Raw genomic sequence first — 27,370 nt, 5'->3', positions numbered from 1 at the left:
TGAGTGGCGGTTGGGCAGTTGCTAGAAAGTGGGTGCCTGGTTACGGGGGTTCCAAGTTCTATTAGGAAGTGACCTCACTTCCTGGGATTGCCACCCCCCCCAACACCCCTCAAATAATAACAGCTATAGATAGTCCTGTGGGCTGCTGACTGCTCACCCACCTTCTCCATGGAATACCAACAGTGTACACAGTGACACCAACACACCCCTCTCCACAGCCCCTAGAAGATCTGGCTATAGCCAAGGTCCCAGATTTGAGGAGACAGACCTGGGCTAAGACTCAACCCCTCATTTTTACCTCTTCTTGATCCTGGATAAGTCACTGTACCTGTCAGGGCCTGTCTCTCCCCTGCCTGCACAATGGGTTATTGCAGCATGTGCTTCTTAGCGATGTTCAGGCTCATGAGGGGGAGTAGCTATCAAGTAGGAGGAGGACTGTCACAGGCAAATGTGCCTCCAAACTCTTTTTCTTCCTATTGTCACCTCCTCGGTGTCTGCTTTTCTTCTGTCTGTGCGCACACACACACAAGAGCTAGTGCTAGGTTGTATTGTGTTAACAGAGCCCTGAATCTCAGTGGTTTGTAGCAGCAAAGGTTAATTTGATAGCCATGTGACTTCAATGATCTGATGGATCTAAAAAGAGTTCCTTTCTTTTGGATTGTTCATCTTTTCTCTTCTTGTAAGGATAACAGTAAGGACTTCCAAGCTCTTATATGTCAGAGTGGAAACCAGAAGTCAATGTTTTATTTGACAATGGCCTGTGGTGGACATGACTTCCAATTCCCCCTTTCTAATAGCTGCCAATTTCCACATCCAGCTGGTTCTGGGTGTGTGGGTCAGGGCCCCAGAGTGGAGGTATCAGCACATTTCTTTGGTCAGACCACAGTGATGATGGTTGTATGTGGACATGTGACTTCAGTGAGTTTAATAAGATTCTTTATACTTGTGACCAGAAGAAAATTCTGGATGTTCTCAACTAAATTAGAGCAGCCAGCGAGTGAGAGAAAGAGACAGAGCTATTCGCTCTGTAATAGTTGGGAGCCAGTGGACTGAAGGGTCTTGGGTTTGATTCCAGTTAAGGGTACATACTCAGTTGCAGGCTAGATCCTTAGCCCTGGTCTGGGCAAGCGAAGTAGGCAGCCAATCAATGTCTCTCTTTCTCACATCAATGTTTCTCTCTCTCTGTCTTCCTCCCTCCCTCCCAATCTCTCTAAAAACCAAGGGAAACTTATCCTTGAGTGAGAATTAACTAAAAATATTTTTAGTGAGAAGAATGGCACTGCCACTTGCATTGAAACCTCAGGACTGTTAGCTGAGTTCATTAAGGCTTGTTTTTTTTCACGTGAAAGATGAGTTGCAAGAATAAAATTGAGTAATAAAGTGCTTAACATAAAGATTGGCATGTGGTGGGCACTCAATATATATTGCCCATTACTATTATAAATACAATAGAGGCCTGATGCACAAAATTCGTGCAAGGGGCTTGGCCCTCGCAGCTACTCACAGCACCGGCTTCATCAGGAATGTCGTCCGGACAGTCATTCGGCTGTTCGCTCGAATTAGCCTATTAGCTCTTTATTATATAGGATATGTATGTAAACAATCATCAGGTGGAAATACAAAGTGTGACATCGACAAAATAATCTAAAGCAGTAAGATGTTAACAGGAATTGCCCAGGGCCTTCCAATGCTCTATTTCTCCATTTAATCATAAATGCACGGACTTACTAATTTCTGGATAGAAAGATAAAATATCGCAAAGGCACATGTTCTCCTGATTTAGTCTAAAATTTACTTATTTGAAGTAAAAATCATAACAGTATTTTGGGGAAACAAAAAATATTCTAAACCTTATCTAAAAATAAATATGCAAACAAAGCAGCAAACAGTTGAAAAGAATATAAGGGGACTTGCTCTGTCAAATAGACAGGATTCTCAAGCAGTGCGGAATGGGTGCTGGAGTGAGCAGGCCATGGGAGCTGGGCAGCGACATCAGGAACAAGGCCGAGCATACGTGGGACTGAGTGGATCATTATGGAGGCCCTTTGGCAATAAATAGCACTGTGACAGCTGCTCAGTTATTGAGGGAAAAACTTTATTTATTTTTTAAATATATTTTTATTGATTTTTTACAGAGAGGAAGGGAGAGGGATAGAGAGTTAGAAACATCGATCAGCTGCCTCCTGTACACCCCGCACTGGGGATGTACCTGCAACCAAGGTACATGCCCTTGACTGGAATCGAACCTGGGACCCTTCAGTCCACAGGCTGACGCTCTATCCACTGAGCCAAAACAATTGGGGGATTGAGGGGAAAACTTTAGATCAATATTTCAGATCTTACAGAAAACATTTAAATGTATTTTAAATTAATACGTTTTACTGTGTCTTTTTCCTTTTGAAAATCTAATGCATTTGGAATTAAAATTTTAAAAATAAAAAATGAGAGAATATAAATAGACTCTATTTAATGCCATAATATAGAGATGGAGAACACTTTCCACATGTTGATGTCTTTTTTGGGTGAGATGTAAAGGAGAAAAAAGTCAGTCCTATGAAGTCCTGAACAAAGAGCCTTGCAGACAGAGAGGTGTGTGTGCAAAGGCCCTGAGGTGGGGAAGAGCTCACTGGGTTGAAGGAATGAAATAGGGCCAGTGTGGCCGGAGTAAAGAGGAGAGTGTGAGACAGGAAGTTGTGCAGGCCAAAGGGGTGCAGAGCCTGCAGAGTCTGGTTCAGGCTGTAAAATTTATTCCAAGTGCAATGAGGCCTTTTAGAGGGTTTCAAGTGAAAGACATTTAGCATCTTTCCGTTTGTATTTGACAATAGTACTTTAATAATCAGATATGGCTGTTGCATTTTTGATCAGACGCTTTTTCAGTGCCTATCACTTTTTATTAACTTTTATTAAGATACGTTTTTAAATTTTAGAATATTCATTCCTAGGTTTAATTTTCTAAAAAACCTACACATCTGAGAAATTTATTTTTTTATTTTTAATTTAAGTATAGTTGATATACAATCTTATATGGTTACTAGTGGCCTGGTGCACAAAATTTGTGCACGGGGGAGGGGGGAGGGAGGGTTGTGTCCCTCAGCCTGGCCTGCACCCTCTCCAATCTGGGACCCCTCAGGAGATGTTCGACTGCGGGATCAAGCCTAAACCGGCAGTCAGACATCCCTCTCACAATCCAGGACCGCTGGCTCCTAACCGCTCACCTGCCTGCCTGCCTGCCTGATTGCCCCTAACCACTCTGCCTGCTGACCTGCTCGCCTCCAACTGCCCCCCCCCTGCCGGCCTGATCACCCCCAACTGCGCCCCCCTGCCAGCCTTCTCGCCTCCAACTGTCCCCCCCTGCTGTCCTGCTTGCCCCCAGCTGGTCCTCCCTGCCAGCCTGCTCACCCCCAACTGCCCTCCCCTCCTGGCCTGATCGCCCCTAAACACCTCTGCCTTGACCCTCCCACCATGGCTTTGTCCGGGAGGATGTCCAGAAGGTCTCCCGGAAGGTTTCCCGGTTTGATTAGCATATTACCCTTTTATTAGTATAAATATTGTTTCAGGTGTATGATATAGTAATTGGACCATTTTATCACCTCACCAATTCTTATAATCAATCTGTCACCATGCAAACTTATCACAATATTATTGACTATATTTCCCTTCCCCTTTCACCCATCCCCCACACTGTCCCTTCTGGTAACTATTCCTTTTTCTCTCTCTTTTTTTTTTAATGAGTCTGTGTTTTGTTTTGTTTTTAGAGTCCACATATAAATAAAATTCTATGGTAATTGTCTTTTGCTGCCTGAGTTAGTTCGCTTAGTATAATACTCTCTAGACCAGCCATGGGCAAACTACTGCCCGCGGGCCAGATCCGGCCATATCCGCCCATTCAGTAGAAGGAACAACCTCTCAATCTTCCAGAGGCTCCTTGTAATGCCCGCGGACGCCTCCCCCAACATCACCCTGGGAATGCATAGACAAGTTATCATGGTGATGTATGGAGACACGCCCCTGGAGAGCACAGTATCAGAGCATTAGCTAAAAAGGAGACCAACAACACTGTTCCCACTAAAGTTGATGTTTTAAAGACCAAAAACCTTTCAACCCAGTCTACATTGCCATCTACATCTATGTCCCGGGCATAATTTGGAAGTTGCACTAAAGAAAATGTTTAATTTACTGTTTACACATTTTGTTCTTTTCTATATGTTTTAGTTTTAAATTATTTTATTATATTTAAGTTTCATTTGAAAGGCTTTTGTACCTTTCCTTTGTTAGGCAATTTTATTTTGCCTTTGCCACCTTCAATATAAGGTATGTTATTGTGCTATGATTCCTCCATTTTTTGAAGTTTCAAATTATAATAATTAGTGTTTACATTCTTCTTGTTAAAATGTTTGAAATGAATAAAACTATTGAAATAAAAAAAAAAGACCGTACCCTTTTATGTAATGATGTATACTTTGAATTTATATTAGTTCACACAAACACTCCATCCATGATTTTGTTCCGGCCCTCCGGTCCAGTTTAAGAACCCATTGTGGCCCTCGAGTCACAAAGTTTGCCCACCCCTGCTCTAGACCCACCCATGTTGTTGCAAATGGTAAGATTTCCTTCTTCTTTATGGTCCAGTAATATTCTGTTGTACATATGCACCACATCATCTTCATCCATTCATCTGTTGATGGACACCTAGGTTACTTCCGTATCTCAGCTATTGCAAATAATGCTGCAGTGAACATAGGGGTAGAGCATAGAGCAGCCATGGGCAAACTACGGCCCGCGGGACGGATCCAGCCCGTTCGGCTGTTCTATCCGGCCCACGGAGCCGAAAGAGCGGAGGGTTCTCTTGCTCTCCCCTCCGCTCCTTTCCTTTGAATTTATATTAGTTCACACAAACACTCCATCCATGCTTTTGTTCTGGCCCTCCGGTCCAGTTTAAGAAGCCATTGTGGCCCTCGAGTCAAAAAGTTTGGAATAGAGGCAGAGCTTTCAGAAGCTCTCCTAATGTTAAACCATACTTGTGTTCCAGTATAACCTAATGAAGTAGATATGCTAATGTTTTATTTAGGCTTTTGTAGTCATATTTATTAATAAGTTGGTCCACAGCTGGTTTTTTGTGTGTGCCAAACTTACTTTTTATTATGATATCTGTTGCATTAACTTCCATATTGAATTTGCACTCACATATGTTTATTTTCTAATATTTGGATTTTGTTGAATTTTCTTTAATATCCTTAAGTATAAAATGTAAAGGAAGTAAAAATCACTCCAGATCCTGTTTACATTTTCGTGAAAATTCTTCCAATTTTGTTTTCTTACTAAATTATTTTTATTCACTCAATGTGCTGGTGAACATACTCTGTAAATATTTTCATCATTTTAAATGGATGCATGCTGTTACATTTTATGATTGCATCAGAAATATTTTTAATCAATATTGTGATGATAATATTTAGCTTTTTTCCTGTTTTTCCTACTATAGACAATGAATCAGTAAATGTCTTTGTACATCATTTTTGGATATATTTCTAGGTACATTCAAAGGGAAGCACACTTCATTTTTATACATATTGCCAGAGGGTCGCTCTGGAGTGCCTCAGAGCAGCATGCCATTGGGTAAAGCCAGCATCCACTCTATTCTGTCCACTGGGATTTTGTCTCTCAGGGCCATACAGTGAAACAAAGGCACCAACTCAGCAAACTCTTTGAACGCCAACTGACAAATGCATTTGCAGAGCATGCCATGTGCTTCTCTGGGTACTTGAAGAAAAACGTCAAGGGAAGTCTCAGGGTCCTTGCCCCCAGTCAAAGATTCAAGGGATCACTTTTGATCCACAGGCATTTATTGATACCTAATGGGTGTCTACTGCTGCCCTGGGCACCAAGCTACCAGACATGGTAGAAGTTTGGTCCCCAGATCTCCTGGGACCAGGTCAGAAACATATGCAAAGGCGAAATAACAGGACGTGTTAACCTGGAATATCTCTGATCCCAGAGATAAGACCGGGCTCCATGGAGCCCCCAGGGAAAGGAGGAACTGGGCTGAGAGGAAGCATCAGGAGCACCCACCAGGGTCAGGCATGAGACTGCCTCAGTGCAACCATCTGTGCCCTCACTAATGCGGCTCCAGGGAGGTTCTGCCTCCTCCTTCCTCCAGGTTCCTTGACTCAGATGCTGCATTAATCACTAGGAAGGTCTCTGCCATCCAGGTCAACCTGCTTAGTGGGTAAAAGTTGGATTATTTGGAAAGTTTCTCAGAAAACCTGTTCCCCATCCCAGACATGGGTCTCCACAGGGCGAAGGAAAATAATGGGTAGGGAGGTGGGTGGTTGCTGTTTTGATTTTTGTTTTCTTGGTTCAAGTCTCCATAAATCATATGCCTCAATTCATGACACCTTGTCACCACCATTCCTTGCAAGATATCTTCTTAATATTATTGTCTTTTATTACATCGAATCTCCATTCCCTTCTCCCTCCACAAAGGTAGCCACTTAAAAATAGGTATTGCACTTGAATAATTCATGTCTTTGTATGCTTGTGTGTTTTATATACACACAGTGTTGTGCTAAAAACCCCATAGAGTTTCTTACTTTCTGTGCTAACACTATAATTTTTATGATCCACTCTGCTTGCTGTATGGATACTCAAATCTCTGCTTCTTTTATCTTTTTCCAAACCATTCTCTCTATACACAGACGAATTTTCTTAGTCTAAATCAAACCCTATCTATTTCTTGCTCAAAGCATTTAAAGAACTTCCCATTACAATTAAAAATAAGGAAACTAGCCTATGAGGTCTACTTGTTGGCTCCTACATACATCTCCAACCTCAACCAGTGTCCTTCTCCTTCTTCTGCTCCCCACACTTCAGCCATACTGGCTTTCACTCAGTTTGTGGAATTCACAAAGCTCTTTCATCTCAGAGCCTTTGCCTTCTCCCCCTCCCCCACCTCATCTCTTGGAAGGGCTTCCTCTTTCTCAGCCTTCAAGCCTCTCCTAACTGTGGACACTGGTGCAGCCCTTTTGGAGAGACCTTGGCAATATTAGTCATCTTGCTCCAGGCTCCCTGGAGGCAGTGACTCCTGGGAACTGGGACAGAGTTTAGTGAAGGAGTGACCTCAGAAGGAGAAGATGGAGGGAGGTAAGCAGAGATGTGGACTCAGCACGTTACATTCAGCCTGGTCTTAAGAGGAAATCTGGGACAGGAATGGTACCCATTGAATGAGTCCCATTGGAGGTAAGGAGCCAGGCTTGTCTACCCAGTGCCAGTCATTACTGGCCTCTGGCTGAGCCTATATCCCAAGGCAGTGGAGGGGGAGCGCCTAACCCCTCTGGACAGGGAAAGGACCGTTAGGAGCCATGAGCATCCAACATCCAAGCAGCTGGGAGGCGGGGATGGCTGAACCAGCCAGTGAAGTTGCACCCACTAGTAAAACCTAAGGCGTACATGGCCTTCCTGCTAGAAATTCATTCTTAGCAACATACTCTAGAGAACCTTCATTCACGTGCCCATGAAGAAGGATACAAGAAGTCAATTTTAGCATTGTTTATGATGGTGGAAAACTAGAGATAACCTAAATGTCCTTCAACAGGAGAATAAAGTAATCATAGTAAATACCTAGTAAAGCGGTAAAAGTAGTGGACTGGAGCATGTGTAGCAACGTGGACAAATCTCATAAAGCATGATTTGAGTGAAAAACCAACACTAAATATAACTTGTGTCTACACAACTTTCGAGTAAAATTATAGAAACCGACTTAAGGACAAGCACAAAGTGGATGACAGTAAGTAGCTCTGAGGAAGGAAAAACTGGGATGGAATCAGGAGTTCAACTGTCTCCCAACTGTCACCCTAATGTTCTATTTAAAGACACACAGGCAATGGCAGCATTTTAAGATTCAGTAGTAACACAGGTGATCATAATTTATTCTACATATATTTTATTCTTTTACATTTAATCCGTAATATTCACACTTTAAAATTATAAAAAATATTTATGTGGCTATATGTACACCTACAGTGATATTTTTTTTTTCCTGCGTTATCATTTTACTTGCAGATGACAACAGAAACAAGTATACAGATGATCCATTTTCCTTTTTTTGGCTCCATCACAACACCTTGCCACGTTTCATCATGACACATGAGTTTGTTAGCCATGCTGTTCGTATACAATATGATTAACATCGCGGAAGGATGTTTATGTCAGTGGAAAAATACTCATAAAAAGGCTAATGTTTTTGAGAGGGAATTGATAGGATAAGGTTTGGAAACAAACTTATCCAGCTGTCTCTTTGCTATCTATTCTATCAAATATTTCCAGTGGTCCATTCCCACCCAGTGATGTTGATCAGAAGAACCAGGTTCATGCTCTTAGACTCTGAGGGGCTATATTTTGACACAGAAGCCCTGCTTTTCCCCTGTGTCCCAGCCGAGGAAATGTTATTCAAAAAGTGATCAGTTCAAGCTTGAGAATGAGAGGCCTATGTTATAGGTTCTCCTACAGCAGTGGTCAGCAAACAGCGGCTCGCGAGCCACATGCGGGTCTTTGGCCTTGAGTGTGGCTCTTCCACAAAATACCACGTGCGGGCGTGCACATACAGTGCAATTGAAACTTCATGGCCCATGCGCAGAAGTCGGTTTTCGGCCTGGGTGAATCTATTTTGAAGAAGTGGCGTTAGAAGAAGTTTAAGTTTAAAAAATTTGGCTCTCAAAAGAAATTTCAATCATTGTATTGTTGATATTTGGCTCTGTTGACTAATGAGTTTGCCGACCACTGTTCTATGGTGATTCTACATGTTCTTTGGACTTAGCATAATTATATATGTGAATATTCAAATATCTAAGAGCATATTTAATTTTAATTTTGCTAAGTACTTATAGATGGGCCTCCTGGGTGCCTGTACTAGTTTACAGTCCCATCAGTCCACGATGTTTCCATTTGTCCCATAGACTCACCAACACTTGGCATCATCACATTCTAATCGTCATGCAGATTGGTGTAAAGAGCGCCTCATTACTTCTCTGACTACAAGTGCAATTTAACATCTCTTCATATCTTGTTAACGTTTTGGGTTTCCCTTTATGAAATTCCCTTTTCATATACTCTACCCATTTTTTATGTGACAGACATTTCTTAAAAACTCTAGATATTAATCCCAACAAGGGATTTCAGAGAAAGCTTGCAAGTTTTAAGATGGAGCTCCTATAGGCATTTGTGCTCAGGTTTTTGAGTGGATGAAAGTTTCCATTTCTCTGGGATAAGTGCCCAGGAGTACAATAGCTGGGTTGTGTGGTAGTTGCATATTTAGTTTTATAAGAAACAACCAAACTGCTTTCCCCAGTGGCTGTAATGGTCTACATTCCCACCAGCCCTGAATGAGTGAGTTTCTCCACATCCTCACCAGCATTGAGTGTTATCACCATCGTTTATTTTAGTTAGTCTCCTTGTGGTTTAATTAACCTTTTCCTAATGGCTTATGATGTTGAACTTTTCAAGTGCGCATGTGACATGTTATAGCCTCTTCATTGAAGTGTCTGTTCATTTATTCCGTTTAATTCTCCAGTGAAACCACGTGGGCCTGGAAGCCCCTCATTAGAATGCTTTAACTACAAATTCAGTCTCTTTAATAGACTAGTCAGCGCATCACTTTCTTCTGAGGAAGGTTGTATAGTTTGTTTCTTTCCAGGAATCGGTCATTTCACCTAACCTGTTGGAACTATGTGCACAGCGCTCTTCTTTTTCTTGGTCAGTCTGGCTAGAAATCTGTTTATTTTACCAATATTTCTAGAGAAGCAGTTTTCCAGTTTGTTGAGGGTTGTTTTGAAATTCTTTGTTTTACTGATTTCTGCCATTATGTTTTCCCCCTTCCTTGGTTCTTCAAGGTCACTCTGTTGCTCTCTCTAATTTACTATTTGGAGACTTAGATCTCTCTTCACAGCTGTAATTCTTCCCTTAGAAGTCTATTTAAAACTAAAACTCTCTCTTTTATGGCTGCTTTTGATTGGCAGCTTTTCTTTATTGTTTTTCAGTTGTGAGTATTCCATAATCTCACTCATGATTTCCTTTGAACTCAGGGTTTATGTAGAATATACTTCACTTCAGCTTCACTTATACCTTCTTCAGTGTCCAGATATTTGGGAATTTTAAAGTTATCCTTTATTATTAACTTCTTACCTTAATGCATTATGTTAGAGAACATATATGCATCATGCATTATGCATTATGGTTCATGAACATGTCAATGGAGAACAAACAGATATTTCTTCACTGAAATTTATTGAGACTTCTTGTGTGGCATAGTACGTGGTAATGATTTATTTTGTTTAAAAGACTGGGTATAATCTGTTAGTCTATGTATAACAAAGCAAACAATAACTTCCATTTGTCAAATTTTCTTCTGATTTTTAGAAAATCATTTATTGCTTCTCATTTAATAGGTCCTATTTCTTAAAGGAGGTTAAAAATTAACGCATTCTATTTTGCAAGACAGGATGCTTTCCCTTAAGTTAAAACACATTCAGTTAAATGTATCCTTGTGGTTTCTTACACATGTCCATATATTCCTCAGCAAGACACGCTCTTTAACATGCTGTCCCTCATCCACTACACAGTGCTGACACTAACTGGTATTTTAGAATTTTTTTCACACTTTTTCTGTATTCTTTTAGTCAAGAATAAACTTAGCATGGAGCCCCATTGCTCACTCCTGGGATTTTTGGTTCTGGCTTCACCCAGGACATGGACCCCTCATAGAATCTCTAATCTCTGTATCTAAGGAGAAAAGACCTTAGCCCAAGGCCTCGTGGAGAATCACAAATGAGATAGAGGCTTTGTCACGAGGAAGAGAAAATGGCCAATGAGCTCAACCACAGCCCGTCCAGCAGACCTCTCCACTGTCCAGGCACCCAGACAGCGCTTTCCAGGGAGGACCCCACTGAGTCTCTACAATAAACCTGTGAGCTTGATCCTAAGCTCACCCCGTGTTTAGAGGCACAAGCACTCAGAGACACAAAGTGACCTGAAGGCTCACAGCAAGCAGGTGGCCAAGTGACCACTGTGCTGTGGAGGGGCAGGGTGCTCACCTGGTAAATAGATGGTCCCCGACCTGTTTGGTGGTACAAATGTTCTGTAATAACACAGAAATATGAGGGTGGAAGTGGAGTCCCTGCTCAGGAAGGCGGGCAGCTGGTATTCCACCAGTTTGTCTAGTCGGTGTTCCTGGAGGTCTGCACCATAGAGGTATTTTTTTAGGGAACCACGAGTGGGTGGTGCTAGGGCCACTGGGTGGTTGGCAGCTGGGGCCCAGGGCTGGGCTGACTGGCCTCTGTGTTCTGCTTAGGACTCCCCCATTGGGAGGCCAGCCCTTGGCATCTGACCACCAGCTCTGAGTTCTGTGGGGGCAGAGTCCTGGCTTCCAGGAAGGGCAGGTAGAGAAGGTGAGAGCCCTTCTCGCTGGGAGTGTTAGGGGTCCTGAGGCCAAACTCACCTCCCATGAGTCTCAAGCTCAGCACTGCCCGCCTGACCTCCCACCACCAGAGAGTTCTAGGTAATCAGCAGAGCAGTTGGGGGCTCCCACTGGGGGCACTACATTAGTTTCTGGGTTGTGAGCACATTCGCACTTAAGAAGGTTTCTCTTTGTGTTTCCAGGGTCGGTCTCTGTACTAAACTGAAACGTCCACAGAAAAGCAGTTGGGCCCTCCTTTGTTTGGCGTCAGCAGGCCACATGCAGGGCTGGAAGGTGGAGTCAGAATGTCTGGAGATGCAGATGGGGAAGTGCTGGACGTGGGAGGACCCCGGGCTGCCAGCTGGAAGAACTTCAGGTCATTCCACACCACACCTTTGATGAGGACCCACAGCATGTTCTGCTGGTGCTGGCCCTGCGGACTAGGCAGCTTATGCCCTCCAGGCACTGGCTTTTGGACTCCACAACCTTGTCCTTGGTTTTCTTGGGCAAAAACAGCACCTTCTTTTTCTTCTCCTTGGTGAGCACTGTCATGCACATGGTGGGTGTTGCTGCAGCCTCTCCCCTGCTGTGCAGCCTGCTGACCTGGAGAGAGTGGAAGGTGCACTTGAGGGTGTTGTTGGTGGTAGGCAGGTCTTTCTTCTTCGAGTCTCTCTTCCTGTCTGTGGGCTGGGCTGCAGTCCAGTAATCCACCTGCCGCTCCATCAGCTTCGTGCCATCGCCCTGGCTGGAGGTGGACAAGCCCCAGTCACTGACGGGGTGCAGAGTGGGGTGACAAGGCCTCATTGGCAACCAGAGGTATGGAGAGAGGGATGAACGAAAGCATGCTGCAGCCCAAGGGGGCCCATTATCTGAGTCTCCTGACGTGTCTGAGGACTGTTGCACTATCCCAACTTTCACCCCCTCCCCGAAGGGAATGAACCATAAGGATTCCTCGTGGGGGCTCTTCTGCTTGTAGGAGAGCAGGGCTTCCTCGACGGGCAGTTGGTAGGCACAGTTGTCCCCATGATGTACTGTGTGATTCTCGTCACGATGTCCAGCGTGTCCTGCATGGCGCTCTGGGCCTCCAGCTTGTGGAACAGGTCCCGCCAGGCCAGGTCCTGGAAGAAGATGTTGTAGAGGTAATGCATGGAGCCCAGGTGCCTGGCCACAGGTTGGGAACCCAGCGGGATGACCAGGAAGTACATGTATCCCAGCCAGTCCAGCATCTTGTAGGACAGCAGCTCCAGGAAGATGCGCAGCACAGCGCTGAAGTAGTTGTGCCCCTGCCACCAGGATCTTCACCGGCTTCGGGGGCTGGGAATTATAGTGACAGTATCTCTGTATCTGCCAGATGATGGAGCTGAAGGCTGCCTGGACGTCAGCCATGGAGCAGGTGCACAGCAAGGCAGCGTGTGCCCTTGCAGGGTGTCCGAGGGGAACTGACCCTGCCAGTTGGAGGTGTTAACGAGGATGATGTTCTCCGGCAGCTGGTCATCAGAGATGAGGATGTGGTTCAGCTGGTTGTACGTGGTCTTCCTGGGGATCTGCAGCTGACTCCCTGTGTCCGGGCAGCGCTCATTGTCTAGGGCCCACGCGTCATCAAACTACGGCCCGCTGGCCACATGCGGCCCGCCGAGGACATTTATCCGCCCCACTGGGTGCCGCTGCCTGTCCTGCTTAGCAGCCGACTTGTCCCAGGCCCGCAGTGCGCATAGGAATTTGTTCATAGTTGTTTTTTTAAACTATAATCCGGCCCTCCAACGGTCTGAGCGACAGTGAACTGGCCCCTGTTTAAAAAATTTGAGGACCCCTGGTAGGCTGTTGACCTGCTTGTTCTGTGGCTGTGCCGTCTGCCGCTCCTTCAGGTACCTGCCCCAGTCATGGTGGCTGGGATGCTTCCCCTTGGCCTTGGTGGAGGGGATGATGAGAGCATCGGTCTTGGTGATGCACCCACTGGGCAGTAGCTTCTTGGTGAGCATGTCCAGGGCTGAGGTCTCTACCTCGGGGCTGTCCTTGGGCTGTGCTGGCTGCTGCCCTGGGTGGGCATGCTCTGAGGCGCTAAGTGGGAGACCCTGTCACTTGGCTATTGCTGCCTGGGCTTGGTCTTCTCGGGCACTGCGGCCAGACTAGGAGGCTCCTTTGTTTTGTTAACCTTCACTGGAGGTTATTTTTCCACTGATTTTTTAGAAAGTTGAAGCGAGGGGGAGAGACAGAGAAGGAGAGAAGCATCAATGTGAGAGAGACACATGGATTGGTTGCCTCCTGCATGTGCCATGACCAGGGCTGGAGATCAAGCCTGTAATCGAGACAGGTGTGCCCTTGACCAGAATCGAACCCGGGACCCTTTAGTCCATGGGCCAACACATTAGCCCTCAGTGAAACCTACAAGGATTGGAAGCTCCTCCTGGAGCTGGGCACCTTGGATGCTCCCCATGTCCTTTTTCGAACTGAAATGTGACAGGCCTTCTCAGTATGGCCAGAGCTTAGGCTTGATGGTGCTGAGAAGGCTGTCATCTTCCTCCCTGTCTAGGCTACTGTCGCTGGTTCTCCAGCATCTTAGACAGAAGGTGCAGGTCCTCCTTTACTCGGGGACATGATCTGCAGGGTCCTGCTCTGAGTGTAGGACCTCCTCTGACACTTGGGCCCTGCTCAGCCACGCCATGACATTCTGATTTAAGTTTGGATGCCTTGTCATGGACATGGTTGTGACTTTCAATAGTCGCTGCTAAGTGGGCTCCCTCATGTCAAAGTCGTCCTGGTCTGGGTCCTACCCATGGGCGGCATCTTCACTGGCCTCCTGCTCTGAGAAACTCTCATACTCCTCCTTTGAGTAGTGATCTGTGGACTTGGCCTTGGGCCGGCCTGCATGGCACTGTCCTCATGCTAGTCATGGAGAAGGTACAGGCCCAGGAGACCTTGGGGTTGAGGGTGCTGTGGGCCACCGTGTTCCAAACACTGTCGATGGGCTGTTTGATGCCTGTGGCTCAAGTGCTCTCTCACGCTTTGGCCAGATTTGTAGGCTACTGTTTTCTCCGGGCCCTGTGGATGCTCCCCATCTTTGTCTGTGAGCTGGAGTGTGCCAAGCCTTCAAAGTACAGCCTGAGCTTGGGCTTGGGAGTGCTGTTATCATCCTCCATGTCTGGGTCACTGTCGCTGGAGTTTTCTAGTGTGTCGAATAGAAGGTCCAGATCCTCCTCCAACCTGGGGACATGCTCGAGTCCACAACCTCCTCTGACACTTTGAACTTGTCCAGCCATGCCACGACTTTCTCCTTGATATTTTGTGGCCTGGTAATGGACGTCTTTCCTAATATCCATGGCCTCTGCTTCTTGGGCATCCCCATGACAATGCCCTCCTCAGCCAGGTCTAGCCCATGGGTGGCATTGTTGCTGGCCTGTTGTTCAGAGGAGAAGCTCTGATATACCCCCTTGGAGTAGTTAACCCTTGACTTGGCCTTCCATCTGGCCTGTATGGCACTGTCCTCTTGGAGGATGAGCTGGCTGACAGGGAGCAGATCCACATCTCAGCCACTTTGGCAGAAGCCTCCTTGATGCTGCTGCAGAGGCACAGCCCCTGCCACCCTTGAGGGGTTGCTGCCTGACCTCGGCCATGTGGATGGTGCCCACAGAGAGTGTCTTGTAGCTCCAGATGATCTGGTTCTTAAAGCACTTCCTCCAGTGCACAGGACCTGTAGCTTGTTGTAGCTTGTTGTCTTCTCCCCTGAGGAAGTTGGGGTCTTGCAGTGAGGTCAGCCCCAGGTCTGTCTCCAGTTGTCCACTAGGGAACAGCACACTCTCATAGGATGTGCTTGTAGCCCTGCATTTTCATGGTGATCACCATTGATATGAGGTTGGAGCCCTGCCTCTTCACGGCAATCACCATGGAGATGAGGTACTTCTCCAGCTCTTTGAAGACCACCATCTTCACTAAGGTCAGGTTGCACAACCTGGGCACAAATCTGAGGCTGTGGCTGTCCAACTCCTGGGTAGCAAACAGGTTCTTGGGCATTGGTGTGTTGAGCCTGGGCACGGGGCTGGCGGTGCAGGGGGTTGTGGAGACCAGGACTGTGGGCATCAAGGAAGCTGCAGCTGCTTGCCCCATGCAGGTCCTTTCTGTATTCTGGGGTGATGGTTTCTCTTCCTGTGTTGGGACAGAAGAGAGACATTCCATCAGGGGCAGCTTATGAACTGCCAGGTGGCTTGGGGGCTATAGTTCAGACTGAACCCCTAAGCACTCAGTGATTATTGTCAGGAGGTGGGACACGAGTGATCCAAGGACAGTGTGTGTGAAAAGGGACCACATGCTCACTGACTAGTTCAGGGAAGGCCTGTGCGGTGTTCTTGCAAACTCAGAGACCTAAAGTTATTACAAAGGATGTTCTGAAATGAAAACTTTTAAGCTAAATGCAGTTTATGGTGGGTAGTCATGTCCTAGGCTGGCATCTTCCCTGACAAAGGTCAATCTTTACCTTAACTGAGCCTGTCTATTGTCTATTGGCATCTACAATAACATATCTTTGGAATGTCAAAGGAATTTCCCTTTTTCCGGACCCCTCAAAGCATAGACAATGCTCTGTGGAGACCACAAATGCCCTCATTGTACCCGAGTTAATTGTTGACTTGTAACTCTCCTATATCCACCTATGTGAAAGAAATATGTCTGTGTCATTTTAATGTTTATCCAGTCACATAGGATTCCCCACTTTGATTTCTCTGGGACCCTAATGTATCACCACTGGATTTCATGTTACCAACATCTCCTGTTTTGATTGTAATGTATAAAATAAGATGCACAACCGCCATTCTCCAGAGCATTCTCTCAATCCACTGAGTTTTTCTTCCCACCAATTGTTGACAGCTGGGCTTAAATAAACTCACAAAAATTCTTCACAAGTTTGAGTGTTTCTTACTTTGACACTTACTTGGCGTAGTGGGTCAGGATTCCAAAGAACTGCCCGCCCCCCTTCCCCCCCCCACACCGCTTCCCGGACCATACTGTGGACCCGGTGCTAGGATTCAACAAAAGACCCATTGAACCCACTGGTTCCCCACCCATCAGGTGAACCTGGGTGAATTGTGCCTTAGATCTAGGACTTTCCCTTACTGGTGGTAGAGGGTTTGATTTATTTGAGCTGTATTTTTAAATATTCTAGGTGTAACTAAGATTAAGCGTTGAGGGAACTTAGGCTAAGACAAGACAGAAGGAACAATGTGTGGCTGGTTTTATATTGTGGCTTTCCAATTGGAATTGCTTTCTGAAAATCTGAGAAAAATTAACCTTTGCTGTATAAATAAAAGTTGAACTCGATCAGCTCCAAAAATACAGGGGCATGTCCTCCCTCCAGCCTGAATATCGGGTATTCTCAGGTGACTAAGAATCTCTGTGGAGGTGTCAGGTCATTCCTCATGACATGCAGGGGCCCCAAAGCAAAGATTTCAACTCAACTGCAATTAAAGTGACTGGTTCTGGTGGGGGAGCACCCATAAGTTTTGGTCAACTAGTTCCCTGAACCCTCTGGTTGTTTTAGACAGCAGGGAGATAAACCAAGGCAAATAAGAGGGTTGAATGTGACTTGAGGGGTGAGAGCCTCATGGAGCTCAACCATAAGCAATGCATGTTGACCAGCTACATTATATAACAATCCTAGAAAATTTGCTCAGATTCTGCAGATATCAGAAAAACAAACAAACAAAACAACAACAATAACACACACACACACACACACACACACACACACACACACACACACACACACAACTACAAAACAACAAAAACAAAACACACCTAAAATTAACATGGGATTGTGCCTCCAAGGCCAGGAGATGCCAGATCCCAGCCCTCATTAATACTCCTGATAGGAAGCTTTTACTTGCAAGTGCTTTACAGAAATGGGAAGATTTAACTAGAAAATATTCTACTAAAAATGGCCAAAATGCAGTTTTATTTGCGTGTCTAAATTAATTTTTGGCATGCAAGAAAAATGCCAGGTCTAACATTAAACTGAATGAATGAATGGAAGCATATCTTGATTTGGAAATGAGGAGATTCTAAGGAGAAGCACATATTAATTCTTTTTTAAAAAATTAAGGAATTAGAAATTTTAGAGAATGTCTCTGAACTCTTCCGAAGCTAATGAATGCCAACACCCTATTCTTCCGCCTTCTCTAGTTCCACCACTACATCCTTCGCCCTTTCCCTCCCTTCTTCCTTCCCCTTCAGTCCCCTCCACTACCACTCCCCACTGACTTAAGGAATAATGAGAATAGGAATTCCAACAGCTTCCTTTGGAGAAAAGCTTGTCTCAGCAAAAGAGGAACCAGCAATTGTTCCTGATTTTCTCAATGACCCTGATGGGTTCACAAAGACATTTAACTGTTAGAACATGTAATCCTGGCTATTCTAACCAATTCCAATGGATATAGCTAATGGTTTCTGCCAGCAAATGCAACACAATTTCTAAATAAGGTTTGCAAGAAAATTCCTGTAGCGAAGTCTGCCCACTGTTAGAATCATAGGAAACTGAAATAGGATGTAGAAAAAGGGAAAAAAAAAAAAAACACAAAACAACCATAGGGTTGACCCAAGGGTGTTTCTCCTTCTCACTGATAGTTTGGGAGAAGTGAAAATGATCATAGAAAGGGAAGCCACTAAGACCCCTGTAGATACTGGGGCTACTTTATTTGTTCCTAACCACATCCAACTAAGAGGAATTTTTATTTTATTTTATTATTCTTTTTATTGTTTAAAGTATTACATATGTTTCCTTCCCCCCCCCCCGCCATGGGTCCCTCCCCAGCCACTCCCAACCCCTTGCGCATGCTCCCACACCCCCAGTGTCTGTGTCCATTGGTCAGAGTAAAGCTTCTGTGCAAATGGCAGGAATATTTAACCAATGTCTGTTTTTATTTTTTTTTTCAAATTTTTATTAAGGTATTATATATGTACATATCTTACCATTGCCCCCCACCCCCACCCCACTCCCATACCTGCCCTCACCCCCCAATGTTTTGCATCCGTTGGTTACTCTTATATGCATGCATACAAGTCCTTCAGTTGATCTCTTATTTCCCCCACCTCTCCCTAACCTTACCGCTGTAATTAGACACTCTGTTTAATGCTTTACTGCCTCTGTAACTATCTTTTGGTTCATCAGTTTATAATGTTTTTCATTATCCCTAAATGAGTGAGATCATGTGGTATTTTTCTTTCATTGACTGGCTTATTTCACTTAGCATAATGTTCTCTAATTCCATCCAGGTGTCTACAAATGGTAATAATTCCTTCTTTTTTATGGCAGCATAGTATTCCATTGTGTAGATGTACCATAGTTTTCTGATCCAGTCATCTGCTGACGGGCACCTAGGCTGTTTCCAAATCTTAGCTATTGTAAATTGTGCTGCTATGAACATAGGGGTGCATATATCCTTTCTGATTGGTGTTTCTGGTTTCTTAGGATATATTCCTAGGAGTGGGATTACTGGGTCAAATGGGAGTTCCATTTTCAGTTTTTTGAGGAAACTCCATACTGTTCTCCACAGTGGCTGCACCAGTCTGCATTCCCACCAGCAGTGCACGAGGGTTCCTTTTTCTCCGCATCCTCGCCAACACTTGTCGTTTGTTGATTTGTTGATGATAGCCATTCTGACAGGTGTGAGATGGTATCGCATTGTCGTTTTGATTTGCATCTCTCGGATAATTAGTGACTTTGAGCATGTTTTCATGTGTCTCTTGGCCTTCCTTCTGTCTTCTTTCGAAAAGATTCTATTTAGGTCCATTGCCCATTTTTTTATTGGATCATTTATCTTCCTTTTATTAAGTTGTATAAGCTGCCTGTAGATGTTGGAAATTAAACCTTTATCAGTGATACCATTTGCAAATATGTTCTCCCATACAGTGGGGTTTCTTGTTGTTTTGTTGATGGTTTCTTTTGCTGTGCAAAAGCTTTTTATTTTGATGTAGTCCCATTTGTTTATTTTCTCTTTGGCTTCCATTGCCCTAGGGGCAGTATCACTGAAAAAGTTCTTTTGGCATATGTCTGAGATTTTGCTGCCTGTGGATTCCTCTAGTATTTTTATGGTTTCCCGTCTTATATTTAAGTCCTGTATCCATTTTGAGTTTATTTTTGTGTATGGTGTAAGTTGGTGATCTAGTTTCATTTTTTTGCATGTATCTGTCCAATTTTCCCAACACCATTTATTGAAGAGACTGTCTTGACTCCATTGTATGCTCATGCCTCCTTTGTCAAATATTAATTGCGCATATTGGTTTGGGTCGATATCTGGATTCTCTATTCTATTCCATTGATCTATATGTCTGTTCTTGTGCCAGTACCAGGCTGTTTTGAGGACAGTGGCTTTGTAATACAGCTTGAAATCTGGTATTGAGATCCCTCCTACTTTATTCTTCTTTCTCAGGATTGCTGTGGCTATTCGGGGTCTTTTTTTATTCCAGATGAATTTTTGGAGAGTTCTTTCTAGGTCTGTGAAATATGCTGTTGGTATTTTAATGGGGAGTGCATTGAATCTATAGATTGCTTTGGGTAGTATGGACATTTTGATGATGTTGATTCTACCAATCCATGAACATGGTATGTTCTTCCATCTGTTTACATCTTCCTCTATCTCTTTTTTCAGTGTCCTGTAGTTTTCCGCATATAGGTCTTTTACCTCCTTGGTTAGGTTTATTCCTAAGTATCTTAATTTTTTTGGTGCGATGGAAAATGGGATTGCTTTTTTAGTCTCTCTTTCTGTAAGTTCACTGTTGGTGTATAGAAATGCCATAGATTTCTTGGCGTTAATTTTGTATCCTGCTACCTTGCCGAATTCATTTATTAAGTCTGTTAGTTTTTTGATAGAGTCTTTCGGGTTTTTTATGTACAATATCATGTCATCTGCAAATAAGGACAGCTTTACTTCTTCTTTTCCAATTTGGATGCCTTTTATTTCTTCTTCTTGTCTAATTGCAATGGCTAATACTTCCAGTACTATGTCAAACAGGAGTGGTGAGAGTGGGCATCCCTGTCTTGTTCCTGTTCTTAGGGGAAATGGTTTTAGTTTTTGCCCATTGAGTATGATGTTAGCTGTGGGTTTATCATATATAGCTTTTATTATGTTGAGGTATGATCCTTCTATTCCCACCTTGTTGAGAGTTTTTATCAAGAAAGGGTGTTGGATTTTGTCAAATGCTTTTTCTGCATCAATTGATATGACTATGTGATTTTTATCTTTCAATTTGTTTATGTGATGTATCACATTTATTGATTTTCGGATATTGAACCATCCTTGCATTCCTGGGATAAAACCCTACTTGGTCATGGTGTATGATCTTTCTGATGTACTGCTGGATCCGATTTGCTAGAATTTTGTTGAGGATTTTGGCATCTACATTCATGAGGGATATTGGCCTGTAATTCTCTTTCATTGTGTTGTCTTTATCTGGTTTTGGTATTAGGGTGATGCTGGCTTCATAGAAGGAGCTTGGAAGTGTTCCTTCCTCTTGAATTTTTTGGAATAGTCTGAGGAGGATAGGTTTTAGTTCTTCCTTGAATGTTTGGTAAAACTCTCCTGTGAAGCCGTCTGGCCCCGGGCTTTTGTTTGCCGGAAGCTCTTTGATGACTGCTTCAATTTCTTCCATAGTTACTGGCATATTGAGCTGTTTAGATTCTTCCTGATTGAGTTTTGGAAGGTTATATTTTTCTAGGAATATGTCCATTTCCTCCAGGTTGTCCAGTTTGTTGGAATAGAGTTGTTCGTAGTATTTTTTAACAATCCTTTGTATTTCGGCAGGATCTGTTGTTATTTCACCTCTTTCATTTCTGATTTTATTTATTTGGGTCCTCTCTCTTTGCTTCTTGGTGAGCCTGGCTAGAGGTTCATCAATCTTGATTATCCTTTCAAAGAACCAGCTCTTGGTTTTGTTGATCTTTTGTATTGTTTCTTTGGTCTCTATGTCGTTTATCTGTGCTCTGATCTTTATTATTTCCTTCCTTCTGCTTACACTGGGCTTTTCTTGTTGCTCTTTCTCTAACTCTTTGAGTTGTTGGGTTAGGTAATTTATTACCCCTGTTTCTTGTTTTTTGCAGTAGGCTTGTAGAGCTATGAACTTCCCTCTCAAGACTGCTTTCGCTGTGTCCCATAGATTTTGGATTGTAGTGTTTTCATTGTCATTTGTTGTCATGATGTTTTTTATTTCTTCTTTGATCTCTCTGGTAACCCAGTTATGGTTTAATAGCATGCTGTTTAGTCTCCATGTGTTTGATTTCTTTGGGTTGTTTTTATTGTAGTTGATTTCCAGTTTTATGCCACTGTGGTCTGAGAAGATGCTTGATATGATTTCTATCTTCTTGAATTTGAAGAGACTTTGCCTATGTCCCAACATATGGTCTATCTTTGAAAATGACCCATGTGCACTTGAGAAGAATGTATATTCTGTGGCTTTGGGGTGAAATGTTCTGAAGATGTCAATTAATTCCATCTGGTCTAGTGAGTCATTTAGGATTGATGTTTCTTTGCTGATTTTTTGTTTAGAGGATTTGTCCAATGGTGATAGTGGGGTATTGAAGTCTCCTACTATGATTGTATTGCTGTCAATCTCTCCCTTGATATCCTCCAGGAGTTTTTTTATGTATTTGGGTGCTCCTGTATTGGGTGCATATATGTTTACCAGAGTTATTTCTTCTTGTTGGATTGCTCCCTTTAGTATTATGAAGTGGCCTTCCTTATCTCTTGTTATGTCCTTCAGTTTGAGATCTAATTTGTCAGATATAAGTATTGCTACCCCAGCTTTTTTTTCAGTTCCATTTGCCTGGAAAACCTTTTTCCATCCCTTCACCCTCAGTCTGTGTGCGTCTTTTTTTCTGAGGTGGGTTTCTTGTAGACAGCAGATATATGGGTCATGTTTTCTTATCCAATCCATTACCCTATGTCTTTTGATTGGGGCATTTAATCCGTTTACATTTAAAGTTATTATTGATAGGTACTTATTTGTCGCCATTCCTATTCTTTACACCTGTGTTCCTTCTTCGCTTCCTATTTCTTTTTTTTTTTTTTTTTACAGCAGACCCTTTAGCATTTCTTGCATTGCTGGTTTGGTGGTAATAAATTCCCTTAGTCCTTTTTTGTCTGTGAAGCTCCTGATTTCACCTTCAATTTTGATTGACAGCCTTGCTGGGTACAGTATTCTTGGATTCAGACCCTTCCTTTGCATGACTTTGTATATTTCATTCCATTCCCTTCTGGCCTGATGAGTTTCTGTTGAGAAATCAGTTGCTAGTCTGATGGGGGTTCCTTTGTATGTAACTTTCTGTCTCTCTCTGGCCGCTTTTAAGATTCTTACTTTGTCGTTGGTGTTTGCCAATTTAATTATAATGTGCCTTGGCGTCGGTCTTTTGGGGTTCATTTTGCTTGGGACTCTGTGAGCTTCTTGGATTTGTGTGGGTTTTTTCTTCTCTATATCAGGGAAATTTTCTGTCATTATTTCTTCAAAGAGGTTTTCTATTCCTTGCTCAGCTTCCTTTCCTTCTGGAACCCCTATTATGCGGATGTTGTTTTGTTTCATGTTGTCCCAAAGTTCCCTTAGGCTCTCCTCCTGCCTTTTAATTTTTTTTTCTAGAAGTTGCTCTACTTGGGTATTTTTTCCCATCTTGTCTTCTAGCTCACTGATGCGGTCCTCTGCTTCTTCTAGTCTACTCTTGATGCTTTCTATTGAGTTCTTTACAGCAGCGATGTCATTTTTCATTTCTTCTTGGTTCTTCTTCATTTCCTCTTGGTTCTTGCTCATATTGTCGAATTTGTCTTCCATTCTTTTCAGCCACCTTATGACCATTTCTCTGAATTCTTTTTCTGGAAGGTTGCTTGCTTCCATTTCGTTTACTTCCTTTTCTGGTGATGCCTGCTTTTCTTTCATATGCGGGCTGTGTCTTTGTCTCCCCATGGTCTCTCTTCTCTGGGTGTCTGGTTATGTAGTTCTCTCTCTCCTGCGTCGATTTAAAGGCACAAAATACAGCACTACCAGGTACAACACACAAGACACTGAACAGAAATGTATTCACGATATTAATAACCTCCAATAAAGGTGACCACTAGAGAAAGGCAAATTAGGGGATAGTAGAGAAAGAAGAAGAGGAAAAAGAAAGAAAGAAGAAGAAAAAACAAGGGGGTGTCAAAATGAAATTGGGAAAAGAGAAAAAAAGAAGAAAAAAAAGTAAGAGAGACAAGAAAGAGACTAAGACAGAAAGGGAAACAGACTATATATATAGGGGATAAAACTCCAATAGAACAATCACTTATCCCAGCAAATGCCAGCAACAAGTACCTGGGGATTAATACAAACTACAACACCAACTAATATTGAGTGAGGCAAGGGAAAACAGAAGCACTAAACAAACAAAAAAATAAACTAAAGAAGAATAAGCAAAACAATCTCACAAAAAAGCATAAAAATTCGATATAATCTACATTCAAACGAACAACAACAAAAGGACAGAGAGAAAAACAATTTTTTGGATAGTTAAGACAGCGAAGAGAGAGGTGTGTATGGACTTGGAGCAGGGGATTGGAGATTAGATATATAAGTAGGGTGAAATTTTAAAAGGGGGTAAACAGAAAGAATAGGGAAAATCTAAAGCAGGAAAGGGGTAAGATAAACAGGACACTGAAAAGGGAAAAGTGAGGAAGAGAGTGATGGCATAAAGGTAGATTTGAGATAGAGTGAAATGATGCTAAAGGAAAGATAAAAATAGAATGTAGAACATTAATCCCAAAACAAAATGAAGAGAAAATAAAATGACACTTAAAAAAAAAAAAGATAAAATAGCAGTAGTAATAATACGGATTGAAAATAAAAATGTAATAATTAAAAAGGTAAAATCAAGTGAGGAAAAAAATTAGTTTCTTGAGTAAAAGATGCAAAAAATGAAAATAAAAAAATAAAAAATAAAAATAAAATGTGGAGTAGTGAAGGTCATTCACTTCCTCTGTTGTTCTGTTTGGCACGCCTGTTTCTCAGTCCGGACAGTATTGCAGTTCCCTGCGTTCCACTGCTCTTCAGTGATGTAAGCCAGTCCTGATTTTAAGCAGGCGGTGTGTCTTAATTCGTATTCCTTTATTTTTGATTACACAAGAGTCAATTTGTGATTCAGCCCCTGGGTGGCAGTGTTTCTGGATTGACTTCCGGGTTTATCTATGGCCTCTCTAGGGAGTGTTAGAGCCTTCTTTCCCTGTGACACTCACTACCGGTTTGTGGGAGTGACTGCCTCAGAGCTGGCTCTCCGATGGTCACTCCCCGCTCCGATCCCCAGGTTCCAGAAAAACAACTTTCCCCTGCAGTCTCCCAGGGTGACCCCAACTGGGTGAACCTATGAATTGGGCTTAGTAATCAGAAGCAAGAATTTCAAGAGGAAAAAGCCCAAGTGTGCGCACTCCATGGCTGCGCGTAAGTCTAGCACACCCCTGAAATTCTTAGTGTGTCCCTGCACTTCAGATCAAAATGGGTTGCTTTTTAGAGTGCCCTTCTGTTAGCAGCTCTGAGGACCCCCTTCCACATTCACAGATCACGCCAGCCCCAGCAGCCACCGATTTTTCTAGGCACAGACTTCCCTGGTCCTCCAGCTCCCACAAAACGCGCGTTCCTCTCTCGCGCTGGGACCAGAGACCTCACCTTATCCAAGGCGAAATCTGACCTTTCCGTGGTGGAGTGTAGAGCTCCTCTGAACCCGTGTGTTTGCGCGAATTGGGGAGCGTTGTTCTGGGGCTCGCAGCTGTTCCGTGGGTGCCACAGTTGTGGATTCTCAGGCTTCCGATAAGCTCCACTTTCCGGTTCCAGATGGCAGCTACTCCGCGTCCAAGCCTGCAGCTCCGGGAGGGGACCCAGCCGCAGTGGGAGCTGCTAGGTCAGGGGAACCCCGTCTAGCAGTCTCCCACCTTCTTCTGGAGTTCAGCTGTCCCCCAACTTGCCAACAAACACCCCTAGTGCGACCCTCAGCTGTTCTTTCTTTCTGCTCTGGGACAAGGCTCGGAACACGTCTGTCTATTCCGCCGCCATTTTTTCTCTCCACCAATGTCTGTTTTTAATCAAAACCTGTTTCCAACTAGGGAATGTTACAGCAATATTAGCAAATATATATCTTTGCTAATAAAATCTGCCCCAATCCAACTGATAGGGAGAAGTGTTTTGTTTGTTAATTTGTTTTATGAAATCAGTGATACCCATACTTGCTTTTTATAGAAGGGTAATATGCATTTAGAAATAAATGAACAAGATACCGAACCCAACAGAGCCTCAGATGAATCCAGTGGGGTATCCTTAAAGTTGGGGTCCTGGCTGCACACAGGTTTCCTCAGGGGCTCTGGAAAAGGATCTGCTGGTGGAGTCATGCACAGACATGGAGAGGCATGGGGGAGATGGTGAGCATTCAGCAGGCAAGATGGGCATCTGGCCAACATTTGTCTGAAAAGGAGCCCAGAGTTGGAACCACATACATGCACCTCTGTCCAGTACCCACCCAGGGGGGAGAGAGCTGGGCCCCTTTGTTCTGAGGTCAGGCTTATGCAGTTCTGAACCCAACCCTCAATGGAAAATGGGGAAACTGGTGTCCATAGAGTGGCAGATGTTACCCAATGTCCATGACATTCAGAGCCCAGAGTTCAGGAGTGTTCAGACCTTCCAGGCCAAGGATCCCACCTCTCCAGCAGAGTTGGTCTGGACATTAGAAATCCTGACATACTGGGAAGCTCCTGCCTATTCCTCTGTATCTGGGAGCTGGGGAGGGGCCAGGGGAGGGGGTGCTTTGTTCTGGGATCCAGAAAGAGCACTAGCTCTTTTTTTTTTCCAAAGAGGAATTTTTATTTTATTATTTTTTTATTGTTTAAAGTATTATATATGTTTCCATTTCCCCTCATGGACCCCTGCGCAGGCACTCCCACCCGCTAGCACATGCTCCCATACCCCCAGTGTCTGTGTCCATTGGTTATGCCTATATGCATGCATACACGTCCTTTGGTTGAACTCTTACTCTCTCCCCGCCCCCCCCCCCCCCACACTCTCCCCTGCCTTCCCATTGAGATTTGAGAATCGGTTCGATGCTTCTCTGTCTCTGGATCTATTTTTGTTCATCAGTTTATGTTGTTCATTATATTCCACAAATGAGTGAGATCCTGTGATATTTATTTTTCTCCGACTGGCTTATTTCGCTTAGCATAATGCTTGCCATGTCCATCCAAGCTGTTGTGAATGGTAAGAGTTCTTTCTTTTTTCACAGCAGCACAGTATTCGATTGTACAGGTGTACCACAGTTTTTTATCCACTCATCTGCTGATGGGCACTTAGCTGTTTCCAAATCTTAGCTATTGTGCTGCTATGAATATATGGGTGCATATATGCTTTCTGATTGTTGTTTCTGATTTCTTGGGATATATTCCTAGAAGTGGAATTACTGGGTCAAATGGGAGTTCCATTTTAATTTTTTAAACAAACTCCATACTGTTTTCCACATTGGCTGCACCAATCTGCATTCCCACCAGCAGTGCACAAGGGTTCCTTTTCCTCCACATCCTCACCAGTATTTGTCCTTTCTTGATTTGTTGATGATAGCCACTCTGACAGGTGTGATGGTATCTCATTGTGGTTTTTTTTTAATATATTTTTATTGATTTCAGAGAGGAATAGAAACATCAATGATGAGAGAATCATTGATTGGTTGCCTCCTGCACACCCACTATTGGGGATCGATCCCCCACCCTGGGCATGTGCCCTTAACTGCAATAGAACCCTGGACCTTTCAGTCCGCAGGCCGACACTCTAACCACTGAGCCAAACCGGCTAGGGCACTCATTGTTGTTTTGATTTGCATCTCTTGGATGATTAGTGGCTTTGAGCATATTTTCATAAGGACAAGAGACATATGAAAACAGAATTTTTTTTCTTGTG

General features: G+C 43.6%; 1 protein-coding gene across 1 annotated transcript in view; it reads right to left on the bottom strand.

Moving 5' to 3' along the window:
* Positions 1-11,586: 11,586 nt before the first annotated feature.
* The window catches only part of LOC308252550 (phosphofurin acidic cluster sorting protein 2-like), a gene marked incomplete at both ends in the record, with an annotated part of 29,382 nt that continues 13,598 nt past the window's right edge, over positions 11,587-27,370 (bottom strand). Inside the window, 10 exon segments of the mRNA XM_080677349.1 lie at positions 11,587-11,795; positions 11,798-11,884; positions 11,887-12,465; positions 12,468-12,721; positions 12,723-12,849; positions 12,852-13,050; positions 13,273-13,481; positions 14,648-14,840; positions 15,049-15,223; positions 15,309-15,586. Of these exon segments, the coding sequence (XP_080533475.1) occupies positions 11,587-11,795; positions 11,798-11,884; positions 11,887-12,465; positions 12,468-12,721; positions 12,723-12,849; positions 12,852-13,050; positions 13,273-13,481; positions 14,648-14,840; positions 15,049-15,223; positions 15,309-15,586 (2,310 nt within the window).

This window comes from Plecotus auritus (genome assembly GCF_963455305.1).
Source record: "Plecotus auritus genome assembly, chromosome: 7".
Lineage (NCBI taxonomy): Eukaryota > Metazoa > Chordata > Mammalia > Chiroptera > Vespertilionidae > Plecotus > Plecotus auritus.
This window is presented reverse-complemented; position numbering and strand designations above follow the sequence as displayed.